At 47.7% G+C, this 14410-nt stretch overlaps 2 protein-coding genes across 2 annotated transcripts in view; one reads left to right on the forward strand and one right to left on the reverse strand.

The window, feature by feature from the left end:
* LOC132360361 (OTU domain-containing protein 7A-like) overlaps positions 1-14410 on the forward strand; it is a 381868-nt gene that overhangs the window by 89389 nt on the left and 278069 nt on the right. The window lies entirely within an intron of this gene.
* On the reverse strand, positions 385-693 carry LOC132360360 (10 kDa heat shock protein, mitochondrial-like). The gene has a single exon (XM_059915423.1). The coding sequence runs from the start codon at positions 691-693 to the stop codon at positions 385-387; it is 309 nt and encodes a 102-aa protein (XP_059771406.1).

Consider the following 14410-nt stretch of genomic DNA (forward strand, 5'->3'; position numbering starts at 1 on the left):
AGGACCTTGACTTTGTTTAATGGCTAAACTATTGTTATTTTGGCTTGCTTAACTGTTTCCTTTCTTTCTGCATTTTTTTCACTTCTCTGATTAAATTTACTCTTTGGAAATCAGGGAAGGCCTAAGAAGCTAAGGTTTTTCTGCAGACAAGAGACAGGCAGAGGACATGGGGGTGGAGGGTGTCTATTCAGCGAAGGCCCCATGGGGTCCTGCTCGGTTACAGTTCCTGCTCTGAATCTTGTTGCATTTTTTTTTCATTAGTTTGGATATCATTGGTTTATTATAAAAGAGAAACATGGAAATTATTTACATGGTGAAAGATTTCAGAACTTCAGTGGAATAGGCAGCTAGCTTCACGTGATGCCATTTCAATAGTGACTTATTTTAGTCAACATATTTTCCAAGAATGTCACCATCTCTAAATAAGAAATAATCCTTGTCGTCTAGAACTACTTTGGTGCCTCCATATTCTGGGAGAAGAACTTTATCTCCGACTTTCACACCAGCTGGTTGAATCTCTCCACCCTTTCCTTTAGAGCCCGATCCAACAGCTACTACCGTTGCTTGCAATTCTTTTCCTTGTGATTGTTTTGGAAACATAATGCCTTCTTTGCTTACTGTTTTGGCTGCACTTCTTTCAGCTAATACTCGGTCAAAGAGGGGAAGAAACTTTCTAAATGCCTGTGCTGCCATGACGCCGGTTGCCACAGTTCGTACTCTGCTCTCTAGCCACCGCCACAAGGAAGAGACCCTCTAGTTGCATTTTGTGCAGGCTCTCCAAGCCTCATCTCAGCCTTCAGTGAAATGTGAATGATGCACCGTCCTCACGGGGTTATCATGAGGGTTTCGGGAACAAGACTGTTAAAGCATTTGGCCAGGTGCCAGGCTTGGAGGAAGACGGAAGAGCCTGAAGCTCCGTGCAGGGGAAGGCACTTAGCACCACTGGTTGCATTCAGAATTCTTTGTGCCCTAGGAGGCTTACCTACGAGTACAGAGAGGTCAAAATGTGCCCCACGTTGCCCAGCTGTGCTCCCATCCCCAGTGCTCTGTAAAGGTGTGTGAGGAGGTACCCTCTGTGGGATCTGCCTGGGAGGACATAGGAAGTTAACAGGAATCCTAGCCCACTGTTGTCCCCTCTCAGAAATACTGGAGAGATCAGCCAGTCCATAACTGTGTGTGTCATAGCTCCTCCTCCTCCTACCTCAGCTCTCCCTCACTCTAAAACCTCTGTGGAGCATAGTAAACCTACCTCCCCCAGGTCGGCTCTCTGACTGAACCCCTGAGGGTGTCTGAGCCCCATGTTACGATACTGTTCTGAGCAAATGAAGTGAAACCACCGTGGTGCTAAAAACTGCAGTCAGCCCTCCTCCCGCTGAGCGTCTGGTAGACTGGAAACCTCAGGTATCTTGGCATCACCCACTGGCTAGGAGAGGCCCCCAGCAAAGCCTGTGCATGCATCTAGGATGAACTGCGTCCTCCTGTGTTACTCCTCCCTGGGATGAGAAGGAGAGTGCAGATCTGAACTTGTGTAGATTTCTTTTAGTCCCAAGTTGCTGTTTTCAGGGATAGTCTCATTTTCAGTATGAAAAAAACATAATGAACATAACTAGATTGTATTATCATTTAAAAGATTCATAACAGCAGTATTTTTAATCTTCATTTTTACAGATCTTTATTCAATATCAGAACAATGACTAAACTCTGGAGAGAAAAGAAATTAGCTGTTATTTCAATGAACCTAAATAACATTGATTTTTATTTTTAAATTAAATCTTGAGTAAATTAATTCATAGATCTGGGTTGCCAATAAACCCTAAGAGAAGCAATAACATTTTATTTACTTGCAGGTTAAAATGGTCTCTCTTCTCATGAAACACTCACTCAAAAAGCCAGAGTAGGTTCTTACCCAGGACACCCAGGGAAAGGACATTCCCTAGCCAGTAGGCTAGGGGGAGGAGAGGCTGTTGAAATGATTTCCTGATTTCCATTACTCAGATGTAAGTTTCATGAAGGCAGGGTTTCTTTTTTGGTTTGTGTTCACTGCTCCATCCCCAGCCTTTAAAACAATGCCAGCTAGCACTTAGTAGGTGCTTAATAAATATTTGATGAATGAGTGAAGCAATCATTTATCATTTATAGTTTTCTCCCATTCCCCCCCCCCATCATATACCAGTAACAATGGGCACTCAACAAAAATAGGAAGTGACCATTTTATATTAGAATAGGTGTTTATATCATTGGGATTATTACATTGCTTTGTGCATGGTGAGATAGAGTTATTAAATAATCTCTTTAAAGATCTAGCTGTCAGTGTAAAGTTACTTTGCCAGATATTAAGGCATACCACAAATCTCTAGTGATTAAAAATTGTGGTCTTGTGCAAGTACAGACAAATGGACCCACAGCACAGAAGAAGGAGCTCAGAAACAGACTTCCATAGGACAGGAGCTTAATATACGTTAAGGTGGAACCACAAATCAATAAGGAAAGTTTCTATGTAGAAACTCTCCATAGAGGGAAATTTGAATATAGAGAAAAAGGAAACTGGATCTATACCAAACACCACATACAGAGGTTAAAAAGACTTAAATGTGAAAGATAAAATTATAAAGTTAATTGAAGAAGGTTTAGCTATAGGAAGGACTTAAATGAACCTGACGAGCACAAATTATAAGGCAAAAAAAAAAGAGAAAGAATTTGATCACATTAGAATTAAGAATTTCTGTTCAATGAAGGTGACCTTGGATAGCACCCACAGTCAGATGACATTCTAGGGGGAATCTCACCAATTTCAAGTAACAATATGCAGGGAACTCTTCCAAAGCAACGGAAACCAAGAAAAGCCCAGATGGAAAAAAGGGCAAAGTATCTGATCAGACATTTTACAGGACAGGAAAATCACAAGGTTAAAAAGCAAAGGAAAGATGCTCCAAATCATTTTTAATCAGAGAAGCATGCATTGGAGGGCAACTGAATGGCCTTTTGTAAGTGACAGTGAAATGCTTGTAAGCCTTCCACTAGTAGCTCTGGTCACGAAAACAGGCAGACTTAAGAAAATGACACCTCCCTCCCCCTTCCAGAACTGTGATTTAATAATGACAGAGAATGAGCAGGAAACGTGTGTCATTCTGTTCATAAGAGGCAGAGACAAGAGTAGGGATGCTTTCTAGGAAGAAGGCAACAGTGGACCATGGAGGGGTAATGGAGGACAGTAAGCAGAGAGGCCAGGGGAGACCAGGGCAGGCAGGAGGCGACCCTCTGTCCCAAAGGGAGCCATGGAGGCTGGAGGGAAGGGAGATGTTGGCCCTGGTCTCCCCCAGGACCCCCGCAGCCCAGCAGCTCCCATGCCCCCTCCAGTCCTGGTTGGTGATCCTGGTGGGTAACAGCCACCACCAAGCCAGAATCAGCCCAGAGGGTGGGAACTGAGGTGACTGAGGTCCTCGATGGGTGCTGGCAGGAGAAGAGAACAGATCCTACCCCAGTTTATCAGAAAGGGCGTCCCTGGCTCTTCCTGGAGAGATGCTCGGAAAAGCTGGGGAGCTGAGCTGAGATGCAGAGCCGCACAGGTCCTCTGAGTGCCCTCGTGGGCAGGGGGTGGGGTGAGGCAAGTCAGTTCGGGGGTCATTCTCAGTGTCCACGTGCCACCTGCCCCTTTGCATTGGGTGCGAGGTCTGCGGTGCTTTCTGTGGATGGTGGTTAGAAGAGCCATTCTGCGTGACTGCGGCAGGGTTATTTCCAGCAGTCCAGGGCAAGACCCCTGGCGCTGGCCTCTGTCCCCCCTCTGCCCCTGGGCTATTGCTCCCAGAGGAAGCCCTGCCAGTGTCCCATCACTGGGGCCTGGTGAGTGTTTCCTGAGCACTCCTAGGGGCCAGCCATGTCCCGAGTGGGCTCTGAGGCCGCAGAGGTGAGCACGCCCGCATCCTGGTGGGGAAGACAACACATAAACAAGAAAATGATCTGGCGGTGATAACTGCGGTGCAGAGAACTAAGGGTGGTGTGGCAGAGAGAGCCTGGCCCACTCCAGCCTGAATGGTCAGCAGAGTGTCTCAGAGGAGACGTTCAGGGTGAGACCTGTACCGGGGGAGGAGCCAGGCATTGGGAACAACAGATGAAAGAAGCTCCGGGTTAGGACCCAAGGCGGCCAGCTGGTCGGCGGGGCGTGGGGCCCGGGATGCCGGGGAGGGAGGCAGGGCTGAGCAGGACAGGCTTTTGTGAGCCTGGCCATGGAGTTTGGGTTTCAGACTCCGGGAGGTTTTCAGTTGGGGGTGATGAAATCTGGTTTTTGCTTTTTAAAAAAGTCACTGCCTGCTGTGTAGGGCTTAGATTGTAGTCAGGCAAAGGATGCAGGGGTATCAGGCAGTGGGGCAAGAGATATTAGGAAGTAGCCAAGGTGGGGACTGGAGGCCACGAGAAGGGGAGAGATGTGATGTGTGTTCTAATCTGCCCACTGGCTGCATGTGGGGCCAGAAAAAGAGAAGAAATCAGGAAGGCTTAGGTTCTTGGCTGGGAAGCTGGGTGGCTGCCAGTGCTGTTTATTAAGCTGGGGAGGGAAGAGGAGGGGTTGGAGAGAGTGTGGGATAGGAAGTGAAGAGGTCTGGCTGGGTGAGGCTGGGATGGAGTGAGTGGAAACGTCAGGAGGGCAGGCAGACGCAGAAATCCAGAGTTGTGGGGAGATGTCTGAGCTGGAGGTAGGGCTGTGGCCTCCTCTGCGTCGCACAGATGCTGTTTAGAGCCTTCACGTATGAGTGCATTTAAGGAGAGTGTCAATGGAGATGGAGACAAGGAGCAGCCCCGGCCAAGCCCTACTCCCCAGGACCTTTGTCCTCGGGAGCTGGAGGGGAAGGACGAGGCCCAGGAGAGCTGCAGGAAGGCAGGTTTCAAATGGGGCAAAGGCCCCCTCTGTGGAATATTCTTGAAGGCCAGTTAGTATAAAATCCACTTCATGGCAGATCATAGGAACACATGTCAGCCTGGTCAACACAAAGCCGACTAGAAAGCCTTTTAGCTGCTGGGTTACCTGACTCCCTCATCATGGGCCCATGTCACAAATACCCATTTAGGTAAGCTTTTCCTATTCTACAAACTAGAAGAGGAGATGGGACTTCCTTGACCCTCCTACTCAAAAAGAGGGGCAAAGCAAGAAAACCAAAAAATAAGATGAATGATGGAATAGAAAATTTGGAAAAATCCCTAATAAATCATTAATTTTGTATATTTAACAGAATCCAACTTCCTAGGGACCAAGTGACTCACCTAAGATGCCAGCTCGTTGTAAGGTCAAGACTAGAAATCAAGACTTCTCCCTCTCAGCCCACTGTTTCCACCACGAATATTCTGGGAAAGGAAGTCACTTTGTATAGTAGTTTGTATTTGTTAATCCTAGACTCCTACTTTGTCCACTATACATAAAACAGACAAACAATAAGGTCCTACTGTTTAGCACAGGGAACTGTATTCAATATCCTGTAATAACCTATAACGGCAAAGAATCTGAAAAAATGTATAACTGAATCACTTTGCTGTATACCTGAAACTAACACAATATTGTAAATTAATTATACTTGAAGTAAAAAAAAAATGTCACTTTGGTAAATGTCCCAATTCTCTGATTCTTACCCCGATTTACAAAGAGGACCTTGACCTCTGACCCTGTCTCCTTGAGACCTTCCCTCGGGCAGTTCCATAAAGGCCCCTCCTCCTGCAGGCTTGATGCCTCAAGGCAGTGTATGCTGCCCCCAGGCTGCCATTAGTGGGTTGAGGATGGGTGGGCCCAGAGGGCTCTACAGGCCACAGGAGTTAGTTACATTGTCTGAGTTGCTGTGAGACATCGGCTGGAAGGCAGCTGAGCAGTGGAGCCAGTTGCAGCCCCCCAACGCCCTCATCCCAGGATCCCAGATGGAATTGTGCCCTCCCCACACACTCAGACTTCAGCGAGCTGTTTTGTGCTTTCTCTTCTTTTTTTAAGATTATTTAATGCCTTCCTCCCTTTCTCCCTTCCTTCCTTCTTCCCTTCCTTCTTTCCTTCTTGTTAGAGGATTTCTTTGAGTCTTTGAGTCAAGAGACCTGGGTTCCAGTCATGGCGTCCCCTCTGAGGTCTTCAGCGTTCTCATCTATAAAACGAAAGCTTTAGGGTCCCAAACCAGCAGCGTCAGCATCACCTGGGAACTTTCTAGAAGTGCGCATTCTCAGGCCCTCCCAGCCCTCCTGAATCAGAATCTCTGGGCGTGGGTTCAACCACTTGGTTTTCACAGTCCCTGCTGGCTCTGACCACCCACCCACCCAGCCCACCGCCATGGTATCAGAGGTCCCTGGCCGCTATTGGCCCTGGTCTATCTGGGAGGGATGACATTCTCCATCTCCCAGGGGCGCTGAGTCCACAGGGCAGTGGTGCTACACCTCCGCATGGTAGAACCTTAGAATCCAGAGATGCGTCTGGCTGGGAGGACTTTAAATTGTACCCTCACCCTTCCTCCCAGCTGTTGAGAATCCTCAGACTGGATGGGACCTGGGAATGAAGTCTCCCGGCCCTGGCACCAGTAGCTCTAACTGCATGAAAATGGTGTGGAGGCAAGGTTGGTGGGCTCTAACGCAGCACTGCTTTTCATAGTTTCACCTCTGTCTTCCCCAGAAACACAACTACTGGTGTCTTTTTGCAGATATAATTGTGACAAGGAGAAGAATAAGGATTGGCATTTTCTGCTCCCTTTTCCCACCTGCTCCCCACCCCCTACCCCACCACCTTCCCCTGTGTTGCTCTGCTCTGGGGCCAGCTGTGCTCATCAGATGGATCTGAGAAGTGGAAGAAAATAAGAGGCTGAAATCATTCATATTCGAAACGGGAAAAAGCTTCCGCTGAATGACAGACTGGAGCAGCCAGAGGAGACGAGGAGGAAGGGGCTGGGGTCGTGAGGAGACTCAGGCAGCTGACTCAGTTGGGGAGTTTAGGGCAGTGGATAAGCCCCAAGTCATGACACGGGCTCACAGTGTATGCGGCGTGAGTCCCCATCCCTGGTGACCCTCAGGGAAGGCATCCACTCCCAACTTTCTTACAGAAAAGCTAAGACCATCCAGTCTCAGGGTTAGGGTTAGGGTTAGGGGTTAGGGTTAGGGTTTGGGTGTCTTTTGAATGTGCTGCCTATTGAAATCATCATCAAGGTGTGAGCAAATGTGTCCAGGACTTCTGAGGTTGTGATAAGGGGCCTCAATAACACCAGACTAGGTGGGGAGAATATGCATTTGAAATATAATCATGGAGAAAGACAAGTGTGTTGTCCTTATGCCTATGTCTTTTAGTTTCAGAGAGTTCATGTAAATAGTGACTTGACTTTATTTTTTATTTCCAAAATTAACATTTAGCACTAGAAACATTGACACCATTGACATTTTGGTGGGGATTACTCTCAGACACCTTGGGAGCGATTGTGTTTCTTGGGGAATACCGCAGCAGGCCAGGAAACAAATATTCCCACTTGTTTGTATGTGAGGCTGAATATGATTCTGATTCCAGACAAAGTTCCCAGCAGATCTCTTAGTTTCTATCCCGTGTGGGGAACGACGTGGCTTGGCGATGTTTAGCGTTGCTTATAGTGAGCACTTGCAGATATTCTTTGTAACCTTCACTCAGTGTTTAATTGGGAGTATCATCCCTGAGAGTCTCAAAAGTTTGAAATTCACTTCCAACCTCCTTAAGACTTCAATGATGTCAGAGATCTAACTGGGTGTAAGAGATGGTCATCACTGTATGACAATGGCCAGAGAGACTGGAGAGAATAGAATTTGGAGTTGGAGTCCCTGGATTTCGTAATTGATTGGCCTGGGAAAAGTCACTGAATCTCTTTGAGCCTCTGTCTGTTCATGTGTAAAATGTATATAAAATAGAATCCCGGAATATTGAAGATGGAGCAATGGAGATGATATGAACAAGCTCTGTGTAAACTACAAAGGGCCCTGCAAATCTGGGCTCTGTGCTGTGGATGACTTTGGAGTTATCAGCACCTCTGTTCTAAGGATGCCCTTCCCTTCAGCTCTCATTGGTGCATGTGCATAGAAACGACCCTGTCTCTGCACCCCAATACCACTGGTACCACTACTGCAGTTGATTGACAGGTGCCTCACCCACGCCAGGGCCGGCACGGTCCTAGCTGTGGACTGTTGATGACTGACCCAAGGAGGGTACCTGAAGGGCAAGGCATTCTTTCCTGGGACCTTGCACGTGGTTCTTCAGGAGAGTCTTCTCTTCATCAGTAGCCACTGGGATGGAAAACAGGAGAGGCAGAGATGGGAGTTGAGAGAACATCGTTTGGGTACCTTATAGCATAACATTGGTTCCTGCCCGGTCTGGGGCCCAGATGGCTCCTGGCTCTCAGAGTCAGTTTCACCAACTCGTGTGGGTTTCTGTAACTGCAGTCCAAAGAGCCCTTTGGCATGATGACACCTTCATCAGGCACATTAGTACAAAGTCTTTTCTGTATTTCTCAGGGTCTGAAATCAGGTTTAATGCATTAATACAAGGAAGAGAAAGTATAGGTATAAATATTGGAAAGGCAGAAACAAAACTTATTCTTTGCAATCAATTTACCTAGAAAATCAAAGAGAACCCATTCATTCACCCAGTTATTAAAAAATGAATTCTTGATTATTACTCTGGGTCTGGCATTGTAGAATGACAGAATGATAATTCAGTATACTGTCCAACTACAAGATACTGTAATGATATAACAGTAGGCTTTTAGGTTAAATAAAGCATATTACAAATTCTTTGATGTTGGACAAGGCTTGGGCCATTACTGGGGGATTCCCTGTATTCCATAGGGTCTTATGCCGGTATGAATTCCCTGATTTCTTCTAAGGATTGAACCATATCTAAAGATCTTCCCACATTGTATTCATGGGAGGGATTTTGCACTGCTGTGAATTCTATGCTATGTGTGACATTGCCTGCCATTTCTCTAAGCCTCTCTGCATTGTCTTTACTCAAAGGGATTCTCACCATTATGACTTCTATGATGTATTTTGAGGCTTGAATTAAGTCTAAAGAACTTCCTACATTTTTCACACTCAAAGGTTTCTCAGCAGTAGGAGTGCTCTGATTTCCAGCAAGTGGGTGCTGTGCACTGAACGCCTTCCCACACTCACTGCAGTCACAGGGCACCTCTCCAGCATGAGTTCCGAGAGGCTTTCCACATTCCTACAGCCATTGGGTCCTCCTCCATTATAGGTTCCCTGATGCAGGGAGGGAAATGTACGTTTTCTGTACGTGGTCATCTCTCCATAGCTGATTAGCTACCTAACTCCAAACTTGGAAAATTTATCATTCCTATTAGAGAATCAAATCCTTTCCTGCTGTGTCCTTTAAGAACTCAGTTTCAAGGTAACACATAGCTTCACTTGCTAAGCCAACAAATGCGTGCTGTCTTCTTATTCCTTCCGTCACAACCACCAAGGGTCCCTTTTGTTACTCCAATAATGCAATCACATCTGGCTTAGAAAACACAATGTCCTGCCTTGAGATCAAGCTACTTGCTTCCGTGACCACGTGGTGGTGGACCTTCTTGGGAGCAAGGTCCAGACAACCCTATGGTTCCTGCAGGACACACCCGCCACGCCTCTGCATGTCACGGATCTCTGTGCCATGGTTTTCCACCTGCAAGGTCTGATCAGTCCTCCTTGGGTTTCTCCGGTTGGAGAAGTATCTCTTGAGCCAAATATCTATGTTGAGATGTAAAACAACATTTTCCCTCCTCCTTGAGGTCCTTCTTTTGGAGAACAGCAGGCCTTACGCATGTAACAAGATGGAATGAGGAGGGAGGCTGGGCCATCTCTGACATCAGTCCAGGGTCCCAGCTCAGAGCTGTGGTGATGTTGTGGTTCTGAGCCACGGAGTGGCTCTCTCAGAGCTCTGCCAGGGGATCCCTTCTAGACCTCCCCATCCCAGAGTGAGTTGGCTCTACCTTCTTGCTAGAAACCTTCATTGTCAGACCCACTATCTGACTTTTTTCTTGAGGACATTTCTCTGCTGCCACCCATGTGGTTATGAAATGCGGTGACGGAGGAAGCAGCAGGGCACAGAGAGCCATGGGGTGCAGTGACACACCCCACAGTGGTGCACTCGCACAGGATCCCCTGTCACCTGTCTCCCAAGCACCGTCCACCACTCACCACTGCACCCATAGCTGAGGCGACATACCCCAGCCTTGAGCCACAGCCCCTTGCACTGGCTCACCCATCTTCTGTCTGGCTCATACAAAAGGAGGTTCTTGTAACACGATTCCTGTCCAAGCTCCAGGCCTCTTTGCCTTCAGTGCCCAGGCAAACTCAGAAAGTATTGTTGGAAGATAGAGAACTTGCTGTACTAGATAAAAACCTTTGTTTTAAATAATAGTAGTAGCTAATATTAATTGAATGCTTATTCTGTACCTAGCCCTGTTTTGTGTGTGTTACAGAATGCATCATTGAATTTTCTAATCTTGCCCCACTTGATAGATGAGGAAACTGAAGCTCAGTAAGATTATGTTGTTTGTGCAAAGTGACACACCTAATATGTGGCTTGAATAGGGCAGCTTTCACTGCTACGTACACATACCCAAATGTCCTGGCTCAAGTGCAAGGGCATTCTTAAGTTAATTTGTTTTCTGTTTTATTTTTGTGGTTGTGTTTCTGTAATTCTGACTGATGGTGAAGAGGACAAAGGCTGTTGGTACATTTGGTGCTATTGTGTTGATTTGTGCAAAGGCACCACCTTTGCTTTTCACCATCAGTGTCAGCACCGTGAAAAGACAAACACCATCTTAGAGTGATTGTTTTGACCTTGTGGATCCCCTGGAAGGGTCTTGAGGAAGCTCCGCTTTGGGGTTCTTTCACGGCCATTGAAGTCCGGGCCCCTGGGTGCTGGAGACATCATCCCCTCCATACTTGCCCACAGCAGGTGTCTGTTAAACTCAGCTTTTTCATTTCCTGTTTTCTAGCAGCTGGGGGTTCTGCCTTTTTCCCCTAGTCTTTAAGCACTTTCTCCCTGGGTTTCCAGAATGCCACAGCATTTCGGTTTCTCCCCAGCTCAGTGGCCACCCCTTTCCCAGCCCAAGTGTTGGTTCTTGGTATTTCCTTGTCCACCTGACCTTCAGATGTTGGAGTTCTTACAGGCTCAGTCCAGAATCCTTTTCTTTTTAACTCAACTCTTGTTTGGTGTCTCAAGACCTGTGGCTTTCAATGCTAGTTTTGTGCAGATTCCCAAAGTTATCCCACCACTCAGAACTGTCCTCTGTGCCCCGGGCCAGCATGCTAGTCACCTGGGTGACATCCCCACGTCAACGTGGGGTTTCAAAGGGAGCTCTGTCTGTCGGCCAGCTTCTGCTCCAGGCCTCCCGATGTTCAGAGATTTTGGATTCACATGTAACACCTGTCTTTCAGCACAGCCAATCCATCATGAAGTCATGAGAAGTTATTTCTAAAATTACCTGCTTTCCATTGTCACTGCCCATCTGCCAGTCAGGTCCTCAGGCCCCTTGCCAGGACTGTTGCTGTCACTGTCTGCCTGGCCTGCCCTGCCCCACACCATCCCCCAGCCAGGGCCCCTACTCAGGCCCTCCCTGTTCAACACTCCTCAGGCTTCCCGCCGCCCTGCCTGCACCCACGGGGCCCTGTCCCTCGCTTTCTGACCTCACCTTTTGCCTCTTTACCTGCCCATCCAGATCCAAGCACATTGATCTCTGGTGGACTCTGGGGACAGACCCAGCCTTTGGCCCCCTCTGGGCTTTCTGTTTCTGGTTATGAAGTTCCTTTGGGCCTCATTTCAGTGAGCAGCTCTGCAGCTAAGCTCCTGCATCCCCCCCACCAGACTCCCGTATCACCTCACCCTGCACCCCCTCATGACTCTAACCTTTGGGTTATCATCATGCGGTCAGTCCCCACCAGTGTGGGTTCTGAGCCAGCCGGAGCCCACCTGCCTTGTTCCCGCACGGAGGCAGGGTGGGTGCAGTAACTACGTTGGGAACACGGGCATCACAAAAGACCCCCGCCCACCAGTGAGAAACACATGCCCTCAAATGGCCAAAGGACCGGGGAAAACAGTTCACAAAAGAAAAATAGGAATGACCTATGAGGTTTCAAACCGTGTCCAACTTTGCTAGTAATCGGTTTCTGGAAAACCACTCTGCAGTATGTATCAGGATCCTTGAAACTCATACTCAGTGCCCCACAGTCCCACTTTTAAGAATCTTTCCTATGGAAACGACTAAAGATACGATGCAGACTTATATGTGAGGATGTTTATCCCTTATTATTTAAAATCTGTCCTAAGTGGTTGGAAGTAGTAAAAATGCCCCTCGTTAGGATAAAGGTTAAATGAATAAACAGTGGGTGAGGTGAGTGGCCCAGTGTGGCTGGAGGATAGACAGTGCATCTGGGGATGGAAAGGCTATGTGGGCACCAGGCAGTGCAAGGCATCGGGTGCCAAGTCAGAATCTAAGGAGAGGGGAGATTGTGTTGTCCTAGCTGACCCAGGATGGACCTGGGGTGTGTGTTGCCTTTAAAAATGTAAAGATGTACCCGTTGTCATAGTCAGGCATTAAAGTACATTTTTGTGAGCAAGAATGCAAAACCATGCCTTTCAGGAAAGACAGCTGGGTGCCAAGGGTGGTCTCACAAAGTTGGGGTACCTGGGAGGGCCCTGTGTCATGTGCAGCCTCGCATAGCCCCAAACTTCGACATACTCAAGCTGGTCTGGTTCAGGATGTTCTGGTTACTAACTGCTTCATAGCAAATGACACCACAACTTAGCAGATAAACTACTTTTTTATTAAGCCGGATTCAGACACAATGAAGATGACTTGTCTCTGTTCCATGACATCTGGGGTCCCAGCTGGAAAGAATGAAGATGGGATTAACCTGAAGGCTCCTTTTGGGGCCTGGGTTTGGATGACGCAAACACTAGGATTGCCCACGGACCGCCTGCACACGCCTGTCCGTGTAGCCTGGCATCCTGATAGCATGGCGGCTTCAGGGCTGTTGTTACAGGATTCCAGGAGTCAAGGCTGCATCACCTGTGAGCACCCATCCTAGGAGGTCACCCCCTGCCTGCTGTGTTCTCTTGATCCTATGGTCGTGAGCCTGCCAGGAATCAAGGGGAAATGTAGTGGACCCCTCCTCTTGGGGGAAGGGGTAGCAAGGCCACGTAGTAAAAGAGCAGATATGATGCTGTGATAATAGAAATGCCCTTGCCTTGTTAGAAAATAGTTTGCCACAAGGGGTATTATTAACTTTAACCAGGCAAACAAGAGGCTGATGTATAACCCTACTGTTAAAATTTGCTGTGAAAAACTGCTAAGTAGATCCAGAATATGTCCCCCTATGGTCAGTGCCTCCTTCTCCCTGGGGAAAGTCTACAGAAGCTGCTGACTGTTTAGAACATGGCAATATGAGGAATTGAAGGGCAGGGCCCAGCATCTCCAACCATCCAACCTAGTGCCAGCCCGTCTTGTGTAGAGATGTACTTGGCAGTCAACTTGGCGGAAGACTCCTACATATCCCCCTGCCCTTTCTCCTCTGCGGAAGGCAGCATGAGCAGCTCTTTCTTGCTGGGGATCTTCTTACCAACGAGGACTCCTTCCTCTGTTCTCCCCACATAACTTATGTGGGAAGACTTAGCTAGTAAGTGAAAACCCCTTACTGAATCCCTTTTCCAGGCCAGGGGCATTTTCCAGGGTCACTGAAACCTCAGGCTTCAGAGTTCCCAGGCCCAGGACAGACTGTCACAGGCGCCAAGCTCAGGATGGCTCCTGCTGGCGCCTCCTGTGTCCTGCAAGACTCTCTGCTGTAAGGGGGCTTGATTTAGGTTTCTTGTTAGTTTAATTCAAGAATCTAATCCAGAGTGAATTTGATTACCCCCTGATTTCTAAAAGATAAGTAGCTCTTTCTTACGTTTCAGGAGCCCCTTTAAATAAATGATTTAGATATAATATATACATAAAGTAGGAGCTAGTTCGAACATTAAGTGCTTATGTGCACATTATTAGAAGTGGAGAAAACAGCAGGAAATTTCGTGGGACCAGCTAAATTGATGCCTGGTTGCTTTATTTTTGTATGTATCACAGCGCATCGTGCTACTCTGTCCTGGGCCTCTGGGCTGCCCTAGGAAACTTCAAAGGCCTTCACTGGAAGTAGGCAGGTGTGCAATTCCCAGTCTCTTGTAGGTTCTCTTTGTAACTCTTGCAGGGTTGGCAGGACCCTTGGAGAAGGTGAATTCCAAACCCTCCTTTACCAAAGACAGATCTAGAGTGGCCATGCCCCTTCCCTCTGTGTCCCTGTGTTGTAGGCCCCCACACCCCATGTCCCTCTCGCTCATCCTCCCCGCCCCACCAGGCCTACACAGTGTCCAGGAGGAGGGCTCTGCTGACCATAGGTTAACAGTGACAAT

The sequence above is a fragment of the Balaenoptera ricei genome, chromosome 2, assembly GCF_028023285.1.
Source record: "Balaenoptera ricei isolate mBalRic1 chromosome 2, mBalRic1.hap2, whole genome shotgun sequence".
Lineage (NCBI taxonomy): Eukaryota > Metazoa > Chordata > Mammalia > Artiodactyla > Balaenopteridae > Balaenoptera > Balaenoptera ricei.

What these genes read in the sequence shown, in the direction of transcription:
- LOC132360360 (XM_059915423.1), bottom strand. Translation starts at nt 693, where the DNA reads ATGGCAGCACAGGCATTTAGAAAGTTTCTTCCCCTCTTTGACCGAGTA.